General features: G+C 44.8%; 2 protein-coding genes and 1 long non-coding RNA gene across 7 annotated transcripts in view; 1 reads left to right on the top strand and 2 right to left on the bottom strand.

Moving 5' to 3' along the window:
• Positions 1 to 6,127, bottom strand: part of LOC145720890 (uncharacterized) — a 6,755-nt gene extending 628 nt beyond the window's left edge. Inside the window, exons 1-2 of one of the 2 annotated variants that reach the window (XR_014144154.1) lie at positions 5,599 to 6,054; positions 4,201 to 4,413 (exon numbers count right to left, since the gene is read on the bottom strand). This is a non-coding gene — a long non-coding RNA (uncharacterized LOC145720890). Of the gene's footprint in view, positions 1 to 3,423; positions 4,414 to 5,598 lie in introns of those variants that run through there. The other variant, XR_014144153.1, reaches the window with a different exon arrangement.
• A 152-nt stretch (positions 6,128 to 6,279) lies between these two features.
• TDRKH (tudor and KH domain containing) lies at positions 6,280 to 23,584 on the top strand. Of its 4 annotated transcripts, XM_031041258.2 has the most exons (14): positions 6,280 to 6,397; positions 15,407 to 15,552; positions 16,295 to 16,401; positions 16,998 to 17,187; positions 17,872 to 18,011; positions 18,112 to 18,436; positions 19,416 to 19,576; positions 19,764 to 19,936; positions 20,161 to 20,225; positions 20,492 to 20,643; positions 20,872 to 20,973; positions 21,237 to 21,333; positions 21,517 to 21,606; positions 21,791 to 21,929. In XM_031041258.2, the coding sequence occupies exons 2-13, from the start codon at positions 15,429 to 15,431 to the stop codon at positions 21,567 to 21,569; spliced, it is 1,689 nt and encodes a 562-aa protein (XP_030897118.1). In that variant the 5' UTR covers positions 6,280 to 6,397; positions 15,407 to 15,428; the 3' UTR covers positions 21,570 to 21,606; positions 21,791 to 21,929. The 4 variants fall into 4 exon arrangements, with proteins under 4 accessions (XP_030897118.1, XP_081672072.1, XP_081672074.1 ...); XM_081815946.1 differs by lacking the exon at positions 21,517 to 21,606 and having other exon boundaries at positions 21,791 to 23,584; XM_081815948.1 differs by lacking the exon at positions 21,517 to 21,606 and having other exon boundaries at positions 6,294 to 6,433; positions 21,791 to 23,584.
• Positions 23,585 to 24,157: 573 nt separating this feature from the next.
• OAZ3 (ornithine decarboxylase antizyme 3) overlaps positions 24,158 to 25,534 on the bottom strand; it is a 3,091-nt gene continuing 1,714 nt past the window's right edge. Inside the window, 2 exon segments of the mRNA NM_001290650.1 lie at positions 24,158 to 24,406; positions 25,156 to 25,241. Of these exon segments, the coding sequence (NP_001277579.1) occupies positions 24,264 to 24,406; positions 25,156 to 25,241 (229 nt within the window). The 3' untranslated portion in view covers positions 24,158 to 24,263.

Genomic DNA, 25,534 nt, shown 5'->3' with positions numbered 1-25,534 from the left:
GTGCACAACACCCAGTGCTCCATGCAGAACGTGCCCTCCTCAATACCCACCACCAGGCCAACCCATCCTCCCACCCCCCTCCCCTCTAGAACCCTCAGTTTGTTTTTCAGAGTCCATCGTCTCTCATGGTTCGTCCACCCCTCCGATTTCCCCCGCTTCATTCCTCCCCTCCCGCTACCTTCTTCTTCTTTTTTTTTTCCTTAACATATCTTGCATTATTTGTCTCAGAGGTACAGATCTGAGATTCAACAGTCCTGCACAATTCACAGCGCTTACCAGAGCACATACCCTCCCCAGTGTCTATCACCCAGTCACCCCATCCCTCCCACCCCACCCCCCCAGTATCAGTTTTAACATTTAAATTAATTAAACTGAAATAAACTTAAAAGTCCACTCCTCAGTAACACTAGCCATCTCTCAAGTGCTCAAAAGCCACATGTGACCCGTGCCCCTCTACTGGACAGCACAGCTACAGACATTCCACCTCTGGGCACGGACAAGGGCCTTCTTGGCAGAGGGGGGAAAGGAGCCCTTGAGAAGCACATTCAGCCTGGGGAAAATGCCCGTGGAGCTACCGCCCACTACCACCTCTTATTTTCCTTACACAGTTTTTCCTAAAGCCCTTTGATGTGACAAGGTCACTGTGATGAGCACTTCCACAGCTTGTCCAATCATCAGCAAGCAGTTCTCTACCTGCCTGGGAAGGCTACCCTCAGCGCAGGTGCGACTGTACAGACTGTGTGTGTGTGTGTATGTGTGTGTGTGTAGTAGCATGTAAATGCAACCAGGGACACGTGCTGGTGGGGTGTGCGCATGTGCAGGGATGTTACAGTCCCCATGCTGGGGGCAACCCAATAGAGGCTCTCCCCAGGGTCAAATAGATGGAGGAATTTGCTCGAGGACACATAGCTAGTTAGTGAGGGAGCTGTTTTTGAACTCGGGGCTGTCGGACTCAAAACCCAAATGCCTTCCACCAAGTGTGCTGCTTTAGTCATTGCAAGCTCTTTTGACCTATCCCCCGGGTCTCTCTGCTGAAGGGCCTGACGCAGGTCCTCTTCTACCCCACCACTCAGAACAAGTCTCTTAGGAGGATGAGGCCAGATGTTGGTCCTCCCCTGCCTTCAGGAACTAAGGTACCTGATTTGGGAAGCTGAGGGTTGTTTGGTTGGTTGTTACCCTTTCTCAGTTCCCTCTCCAAATGTCGTCTCTGCCTCTGCCCCAGGGACAGGCAGAAAGGGGCAGAAATTCCACGGATCAGATGGACCGAACTGAAACCGTGGATGCCAGCAACAGAGCTCTCACATTTTGGAGGCTTCAGATTTCCTGGGTCCTTTTCTGGGTTCTAACGTCAACAACCTCTTAGGTTATCTTCGGTTGCTTGGGAATTTCTAGTGTGGCAGAACAATCTATGAGTTATTTCAGATCAAGAAGAATTTGCCTACCTTCTGCCTACCCCTGCTTGACAGAGCCTTCCTGAGGTTACCTCATCCTTCCCTCCCTCCACCCTCCTCTCTTCCATTTCAGACATGGTCTCACCTAAGCTGAGAGAAGCTTGGACCCCAAGATACTCGGGAAGCATTTGGGCACTCCGCATTTTGGTTCCTGATATATTCCAATTTCTCTATTTCCTTTGCTATGCTGGATCCCTGATTCAAGGATGCAAGCCCTGCAAGGCAATGATCCACAGCTTTTTGGAGTCACAGAACCCTCTGAGAATGCCTGGAGTGAGCTATGAACAAAAATGCTCAGAGATTGTCCTCAGTCACCCTGAAACCATCACAGGCTCCATGGAATGCAGGTGAAGCAGCTCTGCCATGAGAAGCAGCAGGTGGGGGTTTGGGGACGGGGAAGGCTGAGAACGGGCCTGCCTGTACTCTCCGGGGTCCATCATAGGCACGGAGAAAAGGCTGGGAAGGACTATGGCACAGAGTGGATGTTAGCGCAGATCAGAGCAGCTCTCCCCTCCCCTGTTCCCCTCCTCCTACCAGCTTCTATCTCTCAGGGGGAAGCAGGAGACTTCGGGGTGGGGAGGGACTTTTGCTCAAAGAAGTGAGTGTGGTGGTGATTCAGGATGGAGAGCATTTGATACCTGGGACTCCCAAGTCCTCTTCCTCCAGACTGCTCTGTAAGGAGAATTAAGGAGGAAGACATAGAGCTGAGTGGTGGAGGCCAGAGAAGCAGAGGACACCCGCCACAATCCATCAATCTGATCTGAAGACTAAAGAGCAGCACAACATAGTTGCTGATACTAAGGCCCACCCTCTGGGTTGCTGGTTTCGGATACAGAGCCTTGAGTCATGGGGGAGGAAGGGGTAACCCCTTCAACAAAGGGAGAAATGAGTGCTGTTTTCTAAAAACCCAGACGGTTAAATACTGTTTGCCTGGATTGTTTGCCTGTTGTCCAAGAAGGGCACTCTGTGAGCAGCAAAGGCTCTGGAACCAGGCTACTGCCTTCGAGAACCCCTCACTGCCCAGCCTTCTAGCTAAAGTCCACTTTCCTGCTTGGCTTATTGAACAGAAACACCTGCTCACTGAATGCTCTGGAAAACCCAGACCTTACGTTAACTGGTACCACCTACTCCGCACCCTGTTTAGAACAACCTTCAAGGAAGGAGGACAGACTCTTCAGAACTGAAGATGAGGACACAGAAATCGCAATTCACCCAATCCCAGCCTCATAACCCAATCTTTCAATCCTGACTGGGGCTCTTGGAGGGGTGCGTGAGAGGACAAATCCCAAATAGGATTTGAGAGTTTGGAACCCTCTCACCTAAAACTATCCCTTCTACTGACCGACCTCTCTGCTCAGCCAATTAGAAGTTCATTAGAAGGCAACATGCCTTCAAAATTTTTCTGGGAAAAGTGATTACACCTGGTTTTCTGCTGCTCTGATTAAGAAATTCCTCCTGTGGCTAATTTGTAATCCTTCTTTTTGGACTTCCACTTCATATCCTTTTTGCCTACCACCTCCTATTGGAACTAGAAGATAATGGGTCCATAAAGCAGGCTTGCACTTTTTATAGCAACAATGGACATTCTTCCTTAGGTCTGAACTACTCATCTACATTTTTAAAAGTAAAAGTGGCTATTGCAATCAAGGCACTCAAATACTGAGGAATAATCTTAACGAGAAATATGTAAAGTCTGTATGACAAAAACTTTAAAATACTTCTGATGGAACACCAATGGCTTAGATGTGTATATAGGAAGATTCTGTATCACAAATACAATTCTCCCTTGGGTAATCTAACAATATGTGGTTCCAATCAAAATAAAATTAACAGCACAATCAAAAAGTACCTTGGGGTATGTTCTTGCAATATACTACACAGTAATGAGAATGAATGGACTAAAACTACACACAACAATATGGCTGAATCTCACAAAAATAATGTCAAACAAAAAAATCCAGACACAAAGAAATACATACTGTGTGATTTCTTTATAGAAAAAACAAAAAGAGGCAAAACTAGTTTGTGCTATTAGAAGTCAGAAGAGCGGTTTACCCTTGAGGGGAGTAGTGACTGAGAAGGAACACAAGGGTGGCTTTGGGCACGGTGGTAAGGTTCTGTTTCTTGATCTGGTGTTGGTTACACAAATGTGTTACATTTTTGAAAATTCATCAAGATGTATTCTTTTCATCTGTGCACTTTTCTATATGTATATTATATATCAACTTTTAAATTTTTGATGAGAAAACACATAAGGTACATCAATTTTAAAAACCAGTATGGTACTAGAATTGAAAAGACATCAATGCATAGGGTCGCCTGGGTGGCTCAGTCGTTAAGCGTCTGCCTTCGGCTCAGGTCATGATCCCAGCGTCCTGGGATCGAGTCCCACATCGGGCTCCCTGCTCAGCGGGAAGCCTGCTTCTCCCTTTCCCACTCCCCCTGCTTGTGTTCCTGCTCCCGCTCTCTGTCAAATAAATAAAATCTTTAAAAAATAAATAAATAAAAATTAAAAATGGTGACAAATTCAAATACATAAAAATAAAAATATTTGCATAGCAAAAATACCACCATAAGCAAAGTAAAAAGACATAGGACAAACTAAGAAAAGCGAAAACTATTTTTAACTTATATATGAACAAAGAGCAAATATTAAGACCTAATAACCAATATAAATATGAACAAAGAATATGAACAATTTACAAAAAAAAATACAACTGCCACTTAAACATATTAAAAGATGCTCAACCTGACTTAAATGGAAATTAGGGGCTCCTGGGTGGCTCAGTCGTTGAGTGTCCTACTCTTGATTTCAACGTAGATCATGATCTCAGAGTCCTGAGATCGAACCCCACTGGGGCTCTGCGCTCAGCGTGGCGTCTGCTTGAGATTTTCTCTCTCTCCTTCTGTCCCTCCCTCCTTGCTCTCTCTCTCTCTCGCTCTCTCACACTCTAAAATAAATCTTTAAAGAAAAAAAGAAATGGAAATTAAAACTACAATAAGATACCATTTACACTAGGAGATTGTCAAAAATCAGAAAGCATAAGTATGTTATCAAACAGGTCCTTTTCATACATTGCTGATGGGAGAGAATTTAAAGCTTCTGTGGAAGGCAATTTGGCAATACATACTATCTTTACCACATTTTTTTCAAACATCTCTGAGGGAATGAAAATGAGAAAAGTCTTTGGGAATTTGCAAAATTGTGTCTATCCAAATGAAAAACAACGCACGCACCACCTCTTTGACCTAGTATTGGCAGCCCTAAGGATTTATTATACAGATAAACAAGAGCCAGATGAAATATACTTGGGTATCAATATAATGTGAAAGGACTGGTTAAATATATCTTAATACATCCCTCAGTCTTACTGTGAAACTTACTATGAAGCAGGTACATGTGCTGCTATGGTAAACTATCTAGGCTATATAAAAGGAAATTGCAAAAACAGTACGGATAATAAGTTATCGACTGAGTAAAGAATATATATATCAATACATACAATATGTGCATGTTTACTATAGAATATCTTGTGAAAAAAATTTACAAGAACGTGGTAAAACTGGTTGCCTCTTGAGGGAAGAGAGACTTTATTCACTGTAATAACATTTTATGCCTATGAATTTTGTAGAATGTGTATGTATTACTTATTCAAAATGTACATTTTAAAAATTAATACAAAACGACAACCTGAGGCCCAAAGGCATCGCCCTAGATGACCAAAGATAGAATCTGGCGTTCCTTCAACATCCACTGAGTGCTTATCGTGAGCCAGACAGAGTGATAGAAGATAGTGCAAAAGACCTCCATGTTACCAGGAGCGCCCAACCCCGCGTCCCCGGCTGAGCCTGGATGCGGGGCGGGCGGGGCGGGCGGGGCGGGCGGGGCGGGGTCCGGCTCGCGAGGCTCCCCGCCGCTCAGCGGCGGGAGCAGGGCCCAACCGTCCTTAACGGTCCAGGGTCCCGGACGGCGGCTGGAATGCCCTCTTCCGAAGGAAACCGCCGCCTGGGAAAGCCCACCCCCTTCACCGCCCTCCACAGAAACGGCCCCCTGGCTTGTGCCTTTGCGCCGGTCGCCCAACCCGTTCCCCTCGATCCCTAGGGAAGGGCGAACCCCTGACGCCCGCACTACCCGTAGCTCCCTTACCACCGCGCGCTCAAACTCGGGTTCCTCTCCATCTCTCCTGCTGCCGTATCCGTCTTCACCGTCTGTTCACTCCTCCGAGCAGCTCCTTCCCCTCAACCTCTCCACCTCTGCCAAGCTGTTTCAGGTTTTCAAAACAAAAACAAATGTTTTCCATGCCTCCTGAGTCCCTGCCACAGTATTAGAACCAATCAAGGCAAAAGATCACAGAGGAAACAAGCGGCGGAGCATCGCCCATCTCAAGGCCGCGTTCCCCACGGTAACTGGGGTGTCGGGTGGCACTGGCTTTGTACAAAGGCACTAATTTTTTGCTAACGGTGTGACGCATGAGTGACTCCACGCCCTCGCACCTCGGTCCCAGACTCAGGAGCGCTAATTATCCCCCAGAGAGGAGGTGGAAGCTTCCTCGGTAATTGGACTAGAGGTGGGCCGGGAGGACTCCGTGAAGCCTCTAATTGGCTGTTTAATTCTCAGCAGGTGCAGTCTCAATTAACAACGTCTGATCTCCCTGGCTCCTATTGGCTGACTTGGTGGCCGGCTTTGAATTCCATCCGGGTAATTGGGTATCAGCACGCAGCAGACCCGTCGCTCAGGGGCAGCCCGCGGAAGGATAGGTTGTGGCGGGGCGGGCGATTGGTCAGACTGCGATCCGGGCGTTGATTGGTGCAGGCGGGCTGGGGGGGCGGGGAAGAGGCCGCTGAAGCGAGGCAGGCGGGGCTCGAGTTGCGGTGCGAGAGGGAGGAGGCGACGGCCGCTGGGGCGAGGTGCGAGGCGGAGCGTGCGACGGCTGACTCGAGGAGCGGTAAAGGCGGGGACCGGGCGCGGAGGCTTGGGGAGTGTGAGTGGCCGGGCCGGGGGTGTCCCAGGCAACAAGCAGGCGGGAATGTGGGGCTGAGAGAAGGGAGGCGTCTGGAGGGTATGGGCAGCCGAACCCCGGGCTACCAACCGAATCCGGAGGACATGCTCTGGTCCCACAACGGACCCGGTGCCAGAGTGTTGGCCCCAAGCTACTTTGGACTCCTCGAGTGATCTTTTTTGAGACTGAGAACCGCCATCAGTTTATCAGTTTGCCTTTTATTTTCTCCAGCTTTTTCTTTAATTATTCTAATAGGATGACTATTTACAGTCGGCAGAATAATAAATTGGGGTTTTTGTTTTCCCAGTTTTCCTCCTTACTAATGCAGATATCCCCCACGGGTTTTGACTGAAGACTCCCGTGTCAAAGCTACATTTTTACTCTATTCTCCGTTTGAAATGGTTTGGCTTTCTTCACTCATTGGTTAAAAATAAATGTAGCAAGGATGAGAAAATTGAACGAGCTGCTTAAATTCAACAGGCCTGTCACCATGTTTTAGCTACTTTGTAGGTTCTGGTTATTTGGAGAGAAGGGAATGAGAGATCCTTGCCCCATGGAGCTTACAATGATTTGACTCCTAACGATGTCTTTGAAATAACAAAAAGTAAGCCTTATTTACACATATCAAATAGTCAGCAACTGTTTTATATAAATGTCAAGAAATTTCAAAATTGGTTTTTACTGAAAACCATTATCTGCATCTCTCACCTTAAAATGATCCAATGTCTCTTTACTCAGCTTCCCCTATTTTTTTTTCTTTTTTTTTTTTTTAATTCTTCTGTTAATCCCCATACATTACATCATTAGTTTTAGATGAAGTGTTCCATGATTCATTGTTTGTGCATAACACCCAGTGCTCCATGCAGAACGTGCCCTCCTCAATACCCACCACCAGGCTAACCCATCTTCCCACCCCCCTCCCCTCTAGAACCCTGTTTGTTTTTCAGAGTCCATCGTCTCTCATGGTTCGTCAGCTTCCCCTATTTAAATTCCAACCTCCTTTTCACATTCAATTTGAAGTAATAAAATCAAACACAAATTGGCATTCAGTACTATACAGTTATATCCCTGTTGCCATCATATTATTTCCCACTTATTTTGAAAGAGAAACTATATAAAATGTATATTATAGCAAAATCATACTTGATTAATCAAGTAGATATTCATTCTTTGAGACATAAGCTAACTCAACGCAAACTTCATTTGTAATATGTGAAAAGGAGCTAAGTGAAATTTAGCTCTCGATTCAAGTAGACGTCACCTAATAAATTCATCCTCGTCATGGACATTCATCTTCCCACCACATTCCTTCCACCACCAAATCATATTATGTCTCAAACACCATCCACCAGGTGCTCAAATGAGGACCCTGGTAGCCAGCTCTTTGGCTCACCCTTGAACCTTTCCGTGAACCAGTTGTTAGATCTTGTGTGTATTCTACCTAGTAAAACTCTCCTCTTCCATCTCCATCATTGGCACCTGAACTAGCCTCTGAATTGGTCTCCCTACCCCACACTCGCTACCTTCCATTCATTCTCACTACGGACCCAGCCAAGAATTACAAGTAACGCATGTGTTGTGAAGGGATGTTTGGAGTACTATGGAAGCCCATAGTGATGAAACCTAACCAAGCATGGAAAGTTGGGACTGGGGAGGGGGAAATTGGCAGCAGAGCCGGAGGAATATCAGATATTTTTTTTGCCTTGATCTTGATAGTTTCTGAACTGGGGTGAAAATGCTGTTAGTTTTTTGAGTCTCCTTAAAGAGGTGCCTTTGTGACTGGTCTTCAAACCACATTGTATACGGCATTGTATGGAAATAACTAATTAGCTGTGTAACCTTAGGGAAAAACCTTTATTTCCCTGGGCTTCGGGTTCCTCAGTTGGAACATTATTAGTGGAATCAGATCATTTCTTTGGTCCTTCCAATTCTAAAATTCTGTAGTTTCTTAGGCATGAATTGTGGCCAGAAGGTGGTGTTAAAAGGCAGCATTAGAGTGCGGATTAAGTTACCACTCTTGTTCACAGGCCTAGATTTGTTTCCCAAAACCTTTAACACCTACAGGCAATTTTGCCGGTCAAGATAAGACCTTCCCTGCCGACAGGAAGCCTCATGAAGGCAGCTACCAAGTCTGTCTGGACTGTTATATCCCCCAGGGCCAACCACACATTGGCTACTCAATATTTATTGGTTTGGATGAAGAAAAATGATTTGTATTTTAATGAGATAGTTTTCAACTCTGTGCCATCTAAAAAATCTTTTAAGTTCTAGCTCCCCCCAGCTGTTGCTTTTTTTTTTTAAAGATTTTATTTATTTGACAAAGCAAGCGCACAAGTAGAGGGAACGCAGAGGGAGAGGGAGAAGCAGTCCCCCCCTCATCTCCGCTGAGCAGGGAGCCCCAATTCGGGGCTCAATCCCAGGACCCTGGGATCAGGACCTGAGCCGAAGGCAGACGCCTAACCAACTGAGCCACCCAGGCACCCCCAGCTGTTGCTTTAACCAAGAATTCATATTGTCTTTTCATTGCCTGTAATTAGTGTGTTGTAATTTGGTGTTTTATCTTTCCTCCTAGACTGTATTTCAGGGCAAGAATTCTCATTCCTACTTGTGTCCCCAGCATGCTCAGCCCATAACAAAGAGCTAGCACTATTTAAATGAGGCACTATAATAGTGAAGATGAGCTTTGCACTTTAGAGACCACATAAGAAAATATATGAAGTAACCACTAGATAAAAGAAATGAACTCTTTTCTAGATACCCAGAATAAACCATCTCTTAATATAAGAAAAGAGCAGTTTGAGGTTCAAAAATTCAAGACCTTAAGCAAAAATCTTTATGAAACAGAGCTTGTTTCCTTTCCTTTGGTATATGCAAACATGATACCACCCAAACTTGCACAGAGAGCAGTGAAAGGTTTTATTTACAGCCTAGAAAAAAGAGAAGCTGATTATTTTTTTTTTATCCAGTTAGGAAAGGAACCCCATAACTCAAACCCACATTAAACTCAATCCTTTTCTTCCTACCCACTAAAAAAGAAAAAAAAAAAAGCAGCCACATTTCTCCATGTCTATACTAAATCTCCGGAAGTGATATACTGTATATATTGGATCTTCTTACTGAATAATGAATTGCCTGAAATAACGAGACACTTGCAAAGGGTCCCTCACCCAGGTAATAAAAGGTTTTTCTCTTTTGGGCATGAGTGGGAAAGAGAGTGGATGAAATTTGTTTAAAACTATTGTCTAAAAACATAGATTTTAAAAACAGGCAAACTTCTGGTGGTTCTCTAAGGAACTTTATTCATTTCTACTGGTCAGTAAAGCTCTTGAGTCCAGATGCAAAATTTGGTCCTCTGTCTGAATGTAGTAAGAAATCCACCTGCAGTCTTAACATTTTTATCTGCTTCTTGGAATGAGATTTTTTTTTTTTAAAGATTTTATTTATTTATTTTGACAGAGAGAGACACAGCAAGAGAGGGAACACAAGCAGGGGGAGGGGGAGTGGGAGAGGGAGAAGCAGGCTTCCCGCAGAGCAGGGAGCCCGATGCGGGGCTCGATCCCAGGACCCTGGGATCATGACCTGAGCCGAAGGCAGATGCTTAATGACTGAGCCACCCAGGCGCCCCAGGAATGAGATTTTTTTTAAAGACTTTATTAGAGAGCATGACAGGGGGAGAGGAGGGCGGAAGGAGAGGGAGACTCAGGGCTCAATTCCAGGACCCTCTGAGATCATGACCTGAGCTGAAGGCAGACACTTAACCAACTGAGCCACACTGATGTCCCTGGAATGAGATATCTGTGCTAGGTCTCCTCTTTTCCTTCATCACCCTTCCTGAAAGGCTTTCAGAGAAAGCACTGTTTCTTTTTTTTTCTTTCCTCCTCAGGAAAAGCACATTTAGAATCAAAGTTTTATTCCTGAGTAGGTCCGATATTAATGAGTATGTTTTTAGCTTTCCTAGAACCAGTTTTTTTTAAAGGTAAAACATTTTTTTCTTGGATAGCAAATCATCTGGGTTGAATTTTTGTACCTGGAGGCAAATCATAGCATAAATTATATTTCCTCACTCATTTTAAAGTAAATTTCATTAAAAGCCACACTGTTTTGTTCTACTAGATTGTACTGTCTGGAAGTAGACACTGTCTTTAGTTTTTTACCAGCTACAGTGCTTTCCACTAGTGTTTGTTTATTAATTTTGAATTTCCTAAATAAAGACACCAACTACTGTTCTCAGTTTATGTAAAAGAAAGGGGGGAGGGGCTTCTAAAGTCACTTTGTAAGGTTTTTAATATCCAAATAATAACCCAGACTCTGGGTAAGAGGTAACCTCTCTAAGCAGGTATATTCCTCTGTAAAATTGGGGTTAACATTTCCTACCTGACACGATTGTGGGAAGATCAACTAAAATAATGGAGGTTAAGTGCCTGGTGGCGTAGTAGCTACTCAGTACATTTATCTTTTCCTCTTTTTCATCCTTAGTGTCACAATAACATCTAGCACCTAGAAGTGCTTAATAGATGTGGTTGACCTAGGCTGCTTGAAGCCAGTCTCGAGGACACAGGCATAACAGATACACAGTTGCATACAGTGTGAACAAGTGCTATCATGGAAGTCTCATTCACAGGGCGGCAGGAGCTAAGGAGAAACTCACCCTAAGTCAGCCGGGGGAAATCCCACAGGCCTCAGAAGTGTAGCAGTTGAGCTGAGATGTGAGGAAGGAGTAGGGTTTTGCCAGGGAGATAGCTGGGCTAAGGAGTATGACCAGGAAGACAGAAGGGACACAGGAGAGCACATCCTGTTCCCCTGGTAGCAGTGGGATTAGAGTATAAGGCTGTGAAAGTGGTAGGCAGAGATTAGATTATAAAGAACCTTTCAGGGGCACCTGGGTGGCTCAGTTGTTGGGTGTCTGCCTTCGGCTCGGGTCATGGTCCCAGGGTTCTGGGATCGAGCCCCACGTCAGGCTCCCTGCTCAGCCGGAAGCCTGCTTCTCCCCCTGCTTGTGTTCCCTCTCTCGCTGTGTCTCTCTCTGTCAAATAAATAAAATCTTAAAAAATAAAAAAATAAAGAACCTTTCATGCCACTAATGAGTTTTCACATAGCAGAATTGCTGAAGTTTATTCATTCAACAAATGGTTTTTTTTCTTTCAGTTTTGTGAGTAGAATTTATTTTTTTTATTAACATATAATATATTTGTTTCAGGGGTACAGGTCTGTGATTCATCAGTCTTACACAATTCACAGTGCTCACCATAGCACATACCCTCCCCAATGTCCATCACCCAGCCACCCCATCCCTCCCACCCCCCCCACCTCCCTCCACTCCAGCAACCCTCAGTTTGTTTCCTGAGATTAAGAGTCTCTTATGGTTTATCTCCCTCTCTGGTTTCGTCTTGTTTCATTTTTTCCTCCCTTCCCTTATGATCCTCTGTCTTGTTTCTCAAATTCCTCATATCAGTGAGATCATATGATACTTGTGTTTCTCTGATTGACTTATTTCGCTTAGCATAATACCCTCTAGTTCCATCCACATCGTTGCAAATGGCAAGATTTCATTTGTTGATAGCTGCATAATATTCCATTGTGTATAGATATACCACATCTTCTTTATCCATTCATCTGTTGATGGACATCTAGGCTCTTTCCACAGTTTGGCTATTGTGGACATTGCTGCTATAAACATTGGGGTGCACATGCCCTTTCAGATCACTACATTTGTATTTTGGGGGTAAATACCTAGTAGTGCGATTGCTGGGTCATAGGGTAGCTCTATTTTAAACTTTTTGAGGAACCTCCATACTGTCTTCCAGAGTGGCTGCACCAGCTTGCATTCCCACCAACAGTGTAGGAGGGTTCCCCTTTCTCCACATCCTCACCAACATCTGTCATTTCCTGACTTGTTCATTGACTGGTGTGAGGTGGTATCTCATTGAGGTTTTGATTTGTATTTCCCTGACGCCGAGTGATGTTGAGTACTTTTTCATGTGTCTGTTGGCCATTTGGATGTCTTCTTTGCAGAAATGTCTCAACAGATGTTTATTAACTGGCTACTATGTGCACTGAGGAACAAAACAAAAATTCCTGCCCTGTGCAGTTTACATTCCATTGGGGATACAATCAAAATGAAGACCTCACGGGTTAATATAATGACTTTGGCTTATAATCATAGTGAGATTGAAAACCACTGGGAGGTTTTGAGTGGCTGAGTAACGTTATTTGACTTCAGCTGTTGAGAATAAACTGAATGGACAATGGCAAATGCTGGGATATAATTGATTGCAATAATCTAGACAAGAGATGATGGTTTAGAGCATGGTTGTTAAGACGACCGTCTTAGCAATAGAGAGATAAAAAGTGGTCAAATTCTGGGTAATTTGAAGGTAGAATGAACAGGATTTGCTGACAGACTAAAGGTGCTATTTGAGGGAGAGGATGAGTAAGATTTTTAACCTGAGGAACTAAAAGAATGGACTTGCCATTCACTGAGTAAGCTAAGACTACAGGCAGGGGGTGAGATTAGGAGCTCAGCATTGTACCTGTTAAGTTTGAGGTGCCTATTAGACCTCCAATGGAGACGTTGTCTCCTAGGCCGTTGGGTATACAAACCTGAAGTTCAGGAGAACGGCCCTAACGGATCAATGAATTTGGGAGTTATCAGCATCCAGGTGGGATTTAAAGCCAAGCTATGAATGAAACTTGGTGAGATCACTAAGGAAAGTGAGGTATAACCCACAAGAGGGGAAAGGACAGAGCCCTGGGGGCAATGTGGTCTTTAGAGGTTACAAGCAGGAGAGGGAAACTAATGGATCAGCTAGAAGCGGGGAAGGAAAACCAGAAGAGTACCGTTGTGGAAGCCAAGTGAAGAAAGGGTCTCAGAGCAGGGGGAGTCCCCAGTTGTGCCAGATACGGGGGCGAGGGCAGGTAGAGTGAAGACGGAGAATTAACCATTGGACTTAGCCATTGGAAGTCACTGGTGACCTTGGCAAGAACAGTAGGAGTGGATTCAAGAAGAAGAGAAATTGAGCACAGAAGTATTAGCACTTGTGAATTTTCCTGTAAAAGGAAGGGAAGAAATGAGAAGTATTTGGAGGAGTAAGTGGAATCAAGAAACGGTTTTCTTTAAGAAACAAGAAACAGTGGCATGTTTGCTGATGGAAAGATAAAGATCCAGTAGAGAGGAAAACATTAACAATGCATGAGAAGGAAGGAGAGCAACACTTTTATGAGAGCCTTCAATGCCAGGAGCAGAGACCGTTCATCCATGGCCACAGGAGAGAAAGGAGGGATTTGGGCATAGATAGAGGTATGTGGGTAAGTGTGGTGGAGCTTAGTTTATATTTTCTCTGAATGCTGTACTTTCTCAGTGGCATAGAAAGTAAGACATGAGTTGAGAGTGAGGATGGAGAAGTTGCTAGAGGCTTGAGAAGAGATGGTATGAGTTGCCTGGGAGCGTGGTGAGAGAGGTTATGGAATAAGGAAATACAGTGATGATGTTAAGGTTAGCTTTGCGGATGGGCGCCTGGGTGGCTCAGTCATTTAAGTGTCTGCCTTTGGCTCAGCTCATGATCCCAGGGTCCTGCATCCGGCTCCCCACTCAGAGGTGAGTCTGTTTTTCCCTCTGCCTCTCTGCCCCTCTGCCTGCCTGTGCTTGCACTCTCTCCTGCTCTCAAAGAAATAAAATCTTAAAAATTAGCTTGGCAGCAAAATGAAGATACAGTGCCAGACAAAAAGCAACAAGGCCAGTGGTCCAAATGAGATTTGATGAGCTTCTGAATCAGTCAGGGGCAGTGTTGTTGGAGTCATTAGTTGAAGCTGCAGGCGTGGATGAAATTGCCCAAAGACAGCAAAGTGACAGTAGCAGTGGATAGAGGCCACAGGAAGACAAGCCCAAAACTGCAAAGGCACTTCCAGGGAAAGAGGAGAAACCAAGATAAAGAAGGTGCAGAGGTGACATTAGATAGGGCTTATATGTGCCATCTAGGTTGACTATACGGAAAGTTGTAGTTTTGGTGAAGGAGCAGGGCAGACCTCCTTTCAGTGTTAGCTGAGGAATAAATAGAAATAAGGAGTAGAGATAAAAGAATAAAAGAAGTAGAAGGAGCAGAGCCTAAAACTAGGCCTGAAGGGGCGCCTGGGTGGCTCCATTGGTTAAGCATCTGCCTTTTGCTCAGGTCATGATCCCGGAGTCCTGGGGTAGAGCCCCTTATCTGGCTCTCCACTCAGCAGGGAGTTTGCTTCTCCCTCTGCCCTTCCCCCTGCCCATGCACTCGCTCCATCTTTCTCTCTCTCAAATAAATAAATAAAATCTTTTAAAAAAATAAATAAAACTGGGCCTGGAAAGCCATTCCTTGCAGAGACAACAGCTTCTGGAAAGGCCTAGAGGCATGGAAGGGCACAGATAAGCAATTTTAAGTAGTCTGATGTGAAATCTAAAGATATATTTTCGTAATGTTTGATTCATTTAATTTTTTTGTTCCTTCATCTTACAAAATTGTGATCAATGGGGCGCCTGGGTGGCTCAGTTGGTTAGGCATCTGCCTTCGGCTCAGGTCATGATCCCAGGGTCCTGGGATCGAGCCCTGCGTCGGGCTCTCTGCTCAGTGGGGAGCCTGCTTCTCCCTCTCCCTCTGCTTGCTTGTGCGCACTCCCTCTGTCAAATAAATAATTTTTTTTAAATTGTGGTCAATGTATGATTTTCCTTGGGAGGGGGGAGGGAATGAAGTTTGCCTCTCTTTAATTATATATGTCCTTTAGCAACTTTGAAAAAATGCCCTGAGACCTTTTACATGAAATAGATTTTGAAAAAAAAAAAAAAGATTTTGAGACAGCTCAGGCCCTTAATATGGAAAGGTTGGTAGTAGTATTCTTTTTAATAATACTGTAATATGTTCCCATGCCTCTCTGCCAGTCATAAAGGTATAGGATGAAAGCTGCTTCTTTTCCCTCATTTACTTATTTCAGGATGTAAGTCTGAATACAGAAAATGTCCACTGAACGAACTTCTTGGACAAGTTTGTCCACTATTCAGAAAATAGCACTGGGCCTCGGGATCCCAGCCAGTGCAACGGTTGCCTATATCCTATACCGCAGATACAGGGAAAGCAGAGGTATGTGAACCCCACAGCTGTGCATATGGAAATGTTCAGAATGTGCTCTGGCCTTGTTAAATTGAAATGAAAATTTTCCTTGCTGGACTGGGTATGTCTGTTGGGATGTAATTGGCTTTCTGTGAGGGATCTTTGAAACTCTTTTTTCTTCTATGTTCTTAATGTGCAGCGAGCCTATGAAATGATAAACTCATTTTATAATTCTCTTGATTTGTTCCCTTCAACAGCAGCACCACAAGAGTTCTTTTTTGTCTTCTTTTTTTTTTTCAGCATCTATACTCTTATTTATCTTTTTTTATATGCTTCTTGTGTTTAGTTGTTAGAAGGCTAACCATGGGATCCAGTTTCCCCACAGGCTGGACCTAGAGAATAGAACCTAGAGAAAGGATTTAGGTACAAATGGAAGTTCTGAGCCCAGTGGACTCCTTGGGCAAATTTTAACCTTCATTCTTCTCCAGGAGTCATCTCTTGGGAGATCCAGTTTGCCCAGAATCCAGCACCCCCTCCTTGCAGATCCAAATACTTTCCCCATTTTAGCATCTTTAATAGTATCCCAGAGATAATGCCCATGTTCTGGTCTTCTGGGACCCTCTCATTCCTACTCAGATGCTACTTCTTGTCATTATGGTTGAGAGTCTCCGTCTATCTCGTGGATCATTCTCTTTGACAGCTAGCTTCAGGGGAGGGCTGGGGTACCTTGGATGCTATCTAAGTCTGATCTGATGAGTCATGATCTGTGCAGAAGAGCGGTTGACATTTGTTGGGGAGGACGACATTGAGATAGAGATGCGAGTTCCCCAGGAGGCTGTGAAGCTCATCATTGGCCGGCAAGGAGCCAATATTAAACAGGTAAGTGTGCAAGCAAGCAGTTGGCTTTCCCAGAGATTGATTCTGCTTAATCTTGCTTTCCTCCTCTGCCCCATCCCACACTATGTATGTCTTTAAAAGAAAAAATACAGGAACTTTTAGTTAACTATGCTCTTTTCCTTCTAGAGAGGAGTACTTCTCCCTAGAGCATGAATGACTCAGCTTGAAATGGGGACTTTTGATTGCATGATTCTCAACTTGGTGTAGCTTGAACCATTCTGTTCTACTATGGAATTAATGAGCTCTCGTTAATTGTTAGTAAAAGTTGAGTTGCTGCCTAATTCTTCTGTTGTTCATTTGGAATGTCAAAACAAAATATTTGATTCTCCAAAAAAAATTAGGGGGAAAGAGGGTTCAAAACACAAAGAGAAACTGTTTTGAATTAACTGCTATCTGAGGTTAGCTTTGTCACTAATCTCCTTTCATAAGTACAGGTAATTGAAGACTGCTTAGAACATCCTGATTTAGCTGATTACTGTCCAGTTCCATCTACCTCCAGGGTTAGGTTGAGAGTGTACCTCGCTGACCCAAACAGGAGCTGTTCCAGAGCGTACAGCCATGTATCCTTTTCTCTGCAGTTGCGGAAACAGACAGGTGCTCGGATTGATGTGGACACGGAGGATGTAGGCGATGAACGGGTGCTGCTTATCAGTGGGTTTCCTGTTCAGGTGTGCAAGGCCAAAGCAGCCATCCATCAGATCCTGACAGAGAATACCCCCGTGTCTGAGCAGCTCTCAGTTCCCCAGAGATCCGTGGGCAGGATCATAGGTACCACTGGACAGCTTCCTTTTTTCTTCACCTTTGCCTTCTTTCACACCTTCCCAAGGATTTTTTCTGGCCTAATTCCCTTCACCTTGCTGAGGGGGGGGGGGGAAGACAGGGACATTGATACCAGAGCTTTACTTTTTTATACAGCCTGTGGTAAAGCAAAACCCATTACCTCAAGAAGTTATGTGATCTGAACCTTACAAATAGGTTCCAGAAGGGCTCAGGTAAATGTATTTATCTCATAATAGATATTTAAAGGGAAGCTAAACCTGCTCATGTTATCCCAGATCTTTAAAGATAGTGCTTTTCTGTTAGGCCTTCGCCAAGGGCATTCCTTATGCTGCTCTTAGAGGTAGAGAAATGTCCATCATTGGCCCAGTGTTTCACACACAGTGTGGGATATCTTCTTCTGAAGTGTAGGTGTAAAGTATGCTGAATGATCAAAAAATGTAAATGACATGAAGTTACACTAACCAAGAGTTTAAGCAGAAAGAGCAGATAGTCCCTAGTCCCCCGTTTACAGTAAGGATTGCAGTAGCTCCTGCTTCTACTCAATATCTTAAATTTTGTTCACTTTGGAAATGAGAACTGACTTCTCTCCCAGCATATACAAAATAGTGATTTCTCTAATAGTTACGTTTGACCAGGAGGGAAGGACAGGTTTTTATGTGCTTTTCAATGCAGGGAGAGGTGGGGAGACCATTCGTTCTATCTGTAAGGCCTCTGGAGCCAAGATTACCTGTGACAAAGAATCAGAGGGGACATTGCTACTATCAAGATTGATAAAAATCTCAGGAACACAAAAGGAAGTGGCAGCAGCCAAGGCAAGTAGCTAATAGCTTTGAGTTGTGTCTAAGAATGAGAACCCTTTACTCCATCCTGGGTGAAAATATCTGGCCACAGAGATCTCATCTCTTACCACAGCATTTGATACTGGAGAAAGTTTCAGAAGATGAAGAACTTCGGAAAAGAATTGCTCATTCTGCAGAAACCAGAGTCCCACGCAAGCAGCCAATCAGTGTAAGAAGAGAGGAAGTGACAGAGTCTGGTGGAGCTGGAGAGCCAGCTTTGTGGAAAAACGCTGGTACTGGTGCAGAGCTGGAGCCAGCTACACCACCGGGAGCTCCTCCCCGAAAAGGAGGCGGTGACACGGCTGCTGTAGGGCCAGAAGGTGCTTGGGAGAAACCTAATGGTGACAGCTTTCAGAAATCTGGAGCCCAGACCAGTCCAGAGATGTCCATGTTTGAAAGTATGTAACAAAGTGGGAACCCATTTGCCATATGGAAGGTAGAAATACTGGCTTAGATAACCCAAAATAGGAAGCAGTAAGAACAATTTGTTTTCTTGATTGCACTTATAAGTCTCTTCACAGATGTCCCTTTGTGTGGTAATATTTTACTTGAGTTAGTACTAAACATAAATAATTTCTGAACACAGACCAGCTAGTGATGGAGAATGATACAGGAATATGCTAGTTCATGGGGCCCCTGGCTGGCTCAGTCAGTAGAGCATGTGACTCTTGATCTCAGGGTTGTAGGTTTGAGCCCCATCTTAGGTGTAGAGATTACTTAAAATCTTAAAATGTGCTAGTTCACGGGAAATAGTCTGAATATATCCAATAATTGAATTTACATGATACTCTTTCACAGATTTATTAAATAAGTAAAATACTCAGCCTGGTTTGTTTGGTTTTTGTTTTTTGTTTTTTGGCTTATCTCATTACTGTTTTTAAAAATCATCACCATTAAGAATGAAACGACTGTGAGCATTCTCTTCTGTGCGTAGGTTCTGGGATGGGGACAGGGAAAACCAGAGCCCCTGAGAGGTTTGCAGACTTGTCCAGGGTCACATAATGAGTAATAGAATGAGATCTGGAACAGGCCCACATCTTTCCACTGGTCCGTGCTGCAGCAGGCATATGGAGGATTTACCTTTGTTATAATTGGTGTCTGATTTGAATACATGGCAGATGACTAGGAATGTAAACTCTCTTACTGCTCAGTTACATAGAAAAGTACACAGCTCAACTTAGGACCTATCTTCAGGATGTTCTTGTATGATTCATCCAGTTGTCCCTCCAGCCATTTTTTAAATGGTAATAGCCACTTGGTGTTTGTATCTCTCACCTCTGAGACAGTCTCCCCATTTCAACCAGAGATGATTCTGATATGGTCACCAGCTTAGATGGTGAGGATTCTATAGCATAACTTGTTTATCCCTGTGTTTAGTCCCCAGCCCTGACTTCAGTTTCCATGCCGATGAGTTCCTGGAAGTCTATGTCTCTGCCTCTGAACATCCCAACCACTTCTGGATCCAAATCATTGGCTCCCGCAGCCTGCAGCTGGATAAGCTTGTCAGTGAGATGACCCAGCACTATGAGAATAGTCTAGTGAGTTGCCATAGGGACAGGGCTGGGTTTGATGAAAAAGGGGCCTATCTCTTTTTCATTGTGATATGTTCTTTTCTTTTCCTGGGAAGCAACTACTTGTTTGTTCTTCCTTCTGGTACTTCCTGCTTATCTGTTTTTGAGCCTGCCCATCCTAACCTCCCATCCTGATCCTCATCCCCATGTGCAGCCTGAAGACTTGACTGTGCATGTGGGAGACATTGTAGCAGCACCTTTACCTACAAATGGTTCCTGGTATAGAGCTCGGGTCCTTGGCACCTTGGAGAATGGGAACCTAGACCTCTACTTCGTTGACTTTGGAGATAATGGAGATTGCCCACTGAAGGACCTCCGGGCACTCAGGTCAGTGTGGAGGCCAGGGTGGAGTCCCAGTTGTTAACTCAGCCTTGGCCATAGCTGGTGATGTGCTCTTGGCACTCATCATGTAGGGGGATTGGGAAAAGAACCGATTTACAGAGAGCAGATGATTATCTTCTCCAGCTGGGTTAATTGGTGATCTCTAGAAACAAGGACTATAAGAGACCCTTCTGGCGCTGGGATTCTAATTTCAGTTTCTTTCACTTTAGGAGTGACTTCCTAAGCCTTCCATTCCAAGCAATAGAGTGTAGTCTGGCACGGATCGCCCCCTCAGGTAAATTAGTCACATGGCCTATTGACCTTGCCTCCACGTAGAATAACTTTCATAGGGCACATGGAAGGAATTCTCACATTCCCAGACTTTATGAGTTCTGGGGGCTCAGGTGTCTTTTCCTCCCCAGCAGTAGAAAGCAGCAGCCTGGCAGGCAGACATAGGTGCCTTCTAGAGTAGAAAGGGGTGGTTCCAATTTCCCTCCAGGGTGTAATCTCACCCCGTCAGCAGGGACCCCTTCTTAGGTTCTCCCTGCAATCTTTTACCAGGTGAACAGTGGGAAGAGGAAGCTTTGGATGAGTTTGACAGACTCACTCACTGTGCTGACTGGAAGCCCCTGGTGGCCAAGATCTCCAGCTATGTCCAGACTGGGATCTCAACTTGGCCCAAGATTTACTTATATGATACTAGCAATGGGAAGGTACGACTGGGGTCCACTCATTGCTCACTGTCTCTTCAGTATATTTATAGTCTCATTCACTTTTTCTTTCCTAGAAACCCTTATCTGATACTACTCCTACCTCGTAAGATCCTGCTTACTGTCCCACTAAAGGAATGTCTTTGAAGTATCCTAACTCTTCTGTCCTAGTTCTTCAGGTATTCCCATCCCTACAGAGAGAACATCATTCCCTTTTCATTTTCTTCTCAGAAACTTGATATTGGGTTAGAATTAGTTCGTAAAGGATACGCAGTTGAGCTCCCGGAAGATGTGGAAGAAAACAGAGCTGTCCCAGACATGTTGCATGACGTGGTGAGTGAGCCATTGTGGCTACATGCAGGGTGCTGCTTCAGGGCAGGTCTCGCACCTAGAGAGATAGGAGGGCTTCTAGTCCTGCGGACATTCTGTGGAGGGCGTTCCTAAGGAGTTGCTCCACAGGTTGCTCATTGTGTCCCTCTTGGCGGCCAAACTCAACTGCCTTAACCAGATCCTGTGGGCAGAATGATGGGGGTGGCCTCTCCTTTCCCACCAGCCAACACTACGTTCTTCCTTTCTCTCTTGTCTTCATCCTGCAGGCCACAGAAACCGATGTCTCTCTCGGCAGCGTGCTCGCTGAGACCAAGAAGAGCCCTGGAGAGATAGCAAATACCCTGTCCTGCCTCAGCTTATCAGGTACAAGCTGCATTTCCTCCCTAGAGCATCTTTGGAAGTTACTGGTTTTCAGTGATTCTCTCTAAACCGGGAATGATGTGAAAGCTTGGCTCTTAACCAAAGTGATCACTGAGCACCAAGAAGCCCATTTGTCCCTGAGTCTCAGTGGCCATGCCTAACTTGCTCTCCATCCCTGCTAAGCAGAAGCTGCCTCCATATCTGGTGACGACAACCTGGACGACGACTACTTACTCTGAAGTTGGCTTCTGCCGCCTCAGCCGCCTGCTTTGCCGCGTGAGTGCAGCTCTCCTCTGTCTGCAGCCACCGGAACGTAACAAGGGTGACCACCGGGGCCTTGCCTTTTGCTCTCTGCCATAGCCTGTCTGAACACTGCTCTGCAGCTGAGTTCCTGCAGCTTCACTCTCAGGCTGAGCCCATTCAAGCGTTTTGTGTCTCTGTGTGTTTGTGTCTTTGGCAGGATTTGGTGCCTGGAGAGAGGAGCCTATGATAAAGAGATCTATGCAGTCCTTCCTCTGTTACATACATGATCTGGCTTGCTGTGGACCAAATGCTTTCTTTCCGTCTGTTGGACTACCAGAAAGAGTGTGGGGTAGAGGGGGACAAGTACATGTCCCCACTCCACCTGCCCGACCCCGTCTTCTTCCAGATTTTGCTTCCAGGCTGCTCAACATCTGGCTCACTGTTTTCTGCCAGGCATTGATCTATGCTTCCGCAAGGCTGTGTCCTTTTTGAGGCTGGGAAGCAGCCAGGGTTTGGTCACTGGAAGTGATGATTCTGCAGACTTCTGACTCACCTCATCAGGTGACTGTTAGTTAAAGGAGGTCTTTGGCGAACTCAAAGACTGCAGTTGAGTCAGGAGGCAGAGGCAGAAATCAGTATAATTCTATTAAAAAGCCTCAGGAAATGGGAAGAGAACACTGCCTCCCAGCCTTAACTGCTGATATGTTATTGGAGATAGGTTTTTGAAACAGTTGCTCCAGCTATTTCCCTGTAAACTTTGGTTAAAATACAAGTAGGCAAGGAGAGAGCAGCTCAGGAAATGTTCTAAAGTGCTAGTGTAATATCTATATGTGTATGGACGTCCATAGAGTGAAAGAGAACTTATATAGCTGTTTGAATCATTAGGGGGATTCTTTGCTGAATAAAGTTCTCAAGAAAATTATCTAAAACTAAATGTTGGTTGAATCAAGGTGGAAGCAGGCCTGTGGGTATCTTCTAAACTTAAACCTGGTAGAATTTGTCACATGCTTCACAGGGATGGCCCATCTTTGAAACAAGTGTCCTTCTCATGCACAGATCCTATCCTTTCCCTAAAGTTACTTCAGAATTAACCATTCACTAAGAACCAGACCAATTTAGGTTTAGGTTATATAAATAAGAACCCACCGGGGTTTCTGGATAGCTCAGTCAGTTAAGCGTCTGATTCTTGATTTCAGCTCAGGTCATGATCTCAGGGTCTTGAGATCAAGCCCCGCCTCAGGCTCCTTGTTCAGCTGGGATTCTGCTTGAGATTCTCTCCCTCTGCCCCTTCCTCTCCCCCTCCCCCCCACCCTACTCACATGCATGTGTACTCTCTCAAGTAAAATCTTTAAAAAAAAAAAAAAAAGACCCTACCCAAACTAGATATTTGGAAGAAGAGGCCTGGGTTCTGGCAGATCTCCACTATGTGAACTTACTGTAAGACCTTTGGGAGCCATGTCCTCATGTCTCCCCGCATTGGGGGTAGTAGTGTGCGGCCAGTGAGCACTGTGAAGAGACTTGGAAGCAGACATTATAAGCAGCAACGTGGGTGGTGGATTAATGGCAAATGAACAGGGAGGGCTTTTTAAGGATCAGTAAGGTGAACTGCAAAACTTAAAACTAGCACATAAGGATGCCTTATGCAGGGTTTTAAATCTAGGAATTAGGCCTTCCCATATACTGCATGGCGACTATGTTTTCCCATAGCCACAATTTTCAAAGTATATTTTCTCAGAAAAATCTCAGTACCATTTAGCAGAAAGGCTCCAGTGAAGGAGCATCTCTGATGAGTAGCTTATGGGGTCTTGGAAGAATCAGTGAAGGACTGCCATTGATCTGGTAAGGTTTCAGACCTCGGCTGCAGTGAACCCACCCCTGAAGCAGGCTTGGCCCTGGGGTTGGTGCTGCTCGACAATCAGGTCATGAGGCTCACTAGTCACCAGGCTCCTTGGCCCCTTGGCAATTACCCTTAAGTAGAGGGGTCCCTGATACAAATCATTCATAGGACTTGGTGCTCAGGAAAATGAGTGATGCCTCATTCCTGACTGCAGTCTGTTACTGTGAATGCTAAGTCTATCCCTTTAATGCGGCTTTTAAGTCTTGCCAATCAGATGGGTTCCTTATTCTTTCAACACAATCCTGTACTTTTCTTGCTGTGTGGAATTTCCTCTTCTATGCTTACTTCTCATTTTGTCTGTTGAAATCCTCCCATTGAGCCAAAGCTGTGGAATCCAGTTACCTTCTTGGATTTTCTCCACATCCAAAGAGAAGGAATTAGTATTTCTCTAATTTGAACTGAAATAGATGGACAAAAATCTCCCAACAAGGCTTCTTTCTGAATTCCATAGTGCCTGGTTTTTGCTCTTGGCAAGTACTCAGTACAGGGTTAGGATAAGTAAATGGCTTTGGGAGTAGGGGGGAAGGCAAAGAAACCTAAAATCCTTGGCTCCCTTCCCTCTCTGGTGCAGGTCCCTCTGATTTTTTTCCATCATTAAATGTTTATCCTATAGTGAATTCAGCTCTATAAGGGTCCCATTCCACTCCACTCCAGCCAACTCGCTTTCCCCCCAAGAAAAGTGAACACTTGAGGATTGCACTACCCTTTATTCCTAAGATGGAAGGTGTCCTGCATCACATCCTGGTTCCCATTTATCAAGTTCCCATTATCCCCTCAGCAGGAATAAGTATATTCAGGGAGGCTCATTGGAGAGGTGGCCAAGGTCCCTTTCAAGGGGATACACCATAAAGATGACATTGTCCCAGGGAGGGAGGGCAGGGTGATCGGGTCTGACCAACTCAAAGCCCATGTAGCTGAAGGCCCGTAGCAGGGCACCTGTGAAAAGAGAAAAAAAAAATAGAAAACACTCTGAGGTTCCATACAACTATTCCCCCCAGATTTGGCTTCCTTCACTGGGGAGTGGCTGGGGGAAAGCCGTGTAGTGTAGGCATTAGGGTGACGTGTTGTGGACTAGCTGACTTAGACTTCAACCATGGCTCTAACATTTACTTACCTTTGTAACATTCTACAAGTTAACCTTTCTGAACTTCAGTTTTCTCATTTGTAAGATGGGGATCATAGAACCTTCCTCACAGAATTTAAATGAGCTGATGTTTATGAAGCCCAACACAATGATGGTGTAGTAAACTCTTGACCATCTGTCTTCTAACAAGTATGAGGGAAGAGGTGGTTTCTGCAACATGTGCTCCAAGCATCTGGGTAAATATATTCCTATCCTCCTGGCCCTGTGTTCAACCCCTTCACACTGTAGGTGTTTAATATGTTTGAGGTCCTTTCTGTCCCACCAGCTACATGCCTTGAATGGTTCTGTGTTAATTTCACTAGTGCTTGTTCAGTCTGGCTTTTGACCTCTACCTGCAGGGCCTTCCTCATAATCCCAGTGTAATCTGAATGCACAGAGTGCTCAGTGCCTTCATTTCCTTGCGGGGGAGGGAGGGGGTTAAATCCCTGAAATGCCTATGAGCACGTTCTCTTCTAAAGAGTGGGGAAGAGTCTCCTACAAAGGAATAAGTTGCTGTCAGCTGCTTCAGCACCATGGGCCAGGAAGGACAGCTGATCCCCACCTCTGTCATTCCGGTTGTTTTGGAAGTTTACGAACACGGAGTCCACATTGGTCTTCTCCTCCACATACTCCAATGTTGCAGTCAAACTAGGGGCCAGAGGGAAGAATCATGGTTAATATTTAGTGAACTAAAAATCCAGACCTCTGCTTGGAGTAGAAGAAATCTTATTGTTCCATTTTTCCTGACCTAAGCCAGGAAGTGAAAGTTGATGAACTTGCATTGATAGATTGTCCTCTGAAGGCCAGGGATTGTACACGATAAGACTGACACCTGAAGGGGCCTGGAGAGAGGAACTGCTATATAAAGACAAACAGCTGGAAGTCACGTCCTGTTACTCAACTATTTAAGGATCCTCACTTCTATGTTTCTGAACTGGAGT

The sequence above is a fragment of the Leptonychotes weddellii genome, chromosome 4, assembly GCF_054177405.1.
Source record: "Leptonychotes weddellii isolate Sample4059 chromosome 4, ASM5417740v2, whole genome shotgun sequence".
Classification (NCBI taxonomy): domain Eukaryota; kingdom Metazoa; phylum Chordata; class Mammalia; order Carnivora; family Phocidae; genus Leptonychotes; species Leptonychotes weddellii.
The sequence above is the reverse complement of the archived record's forward strand: the minus strand, read 5'-3'. Positions and strand labels throughout refer to the sequence as shown.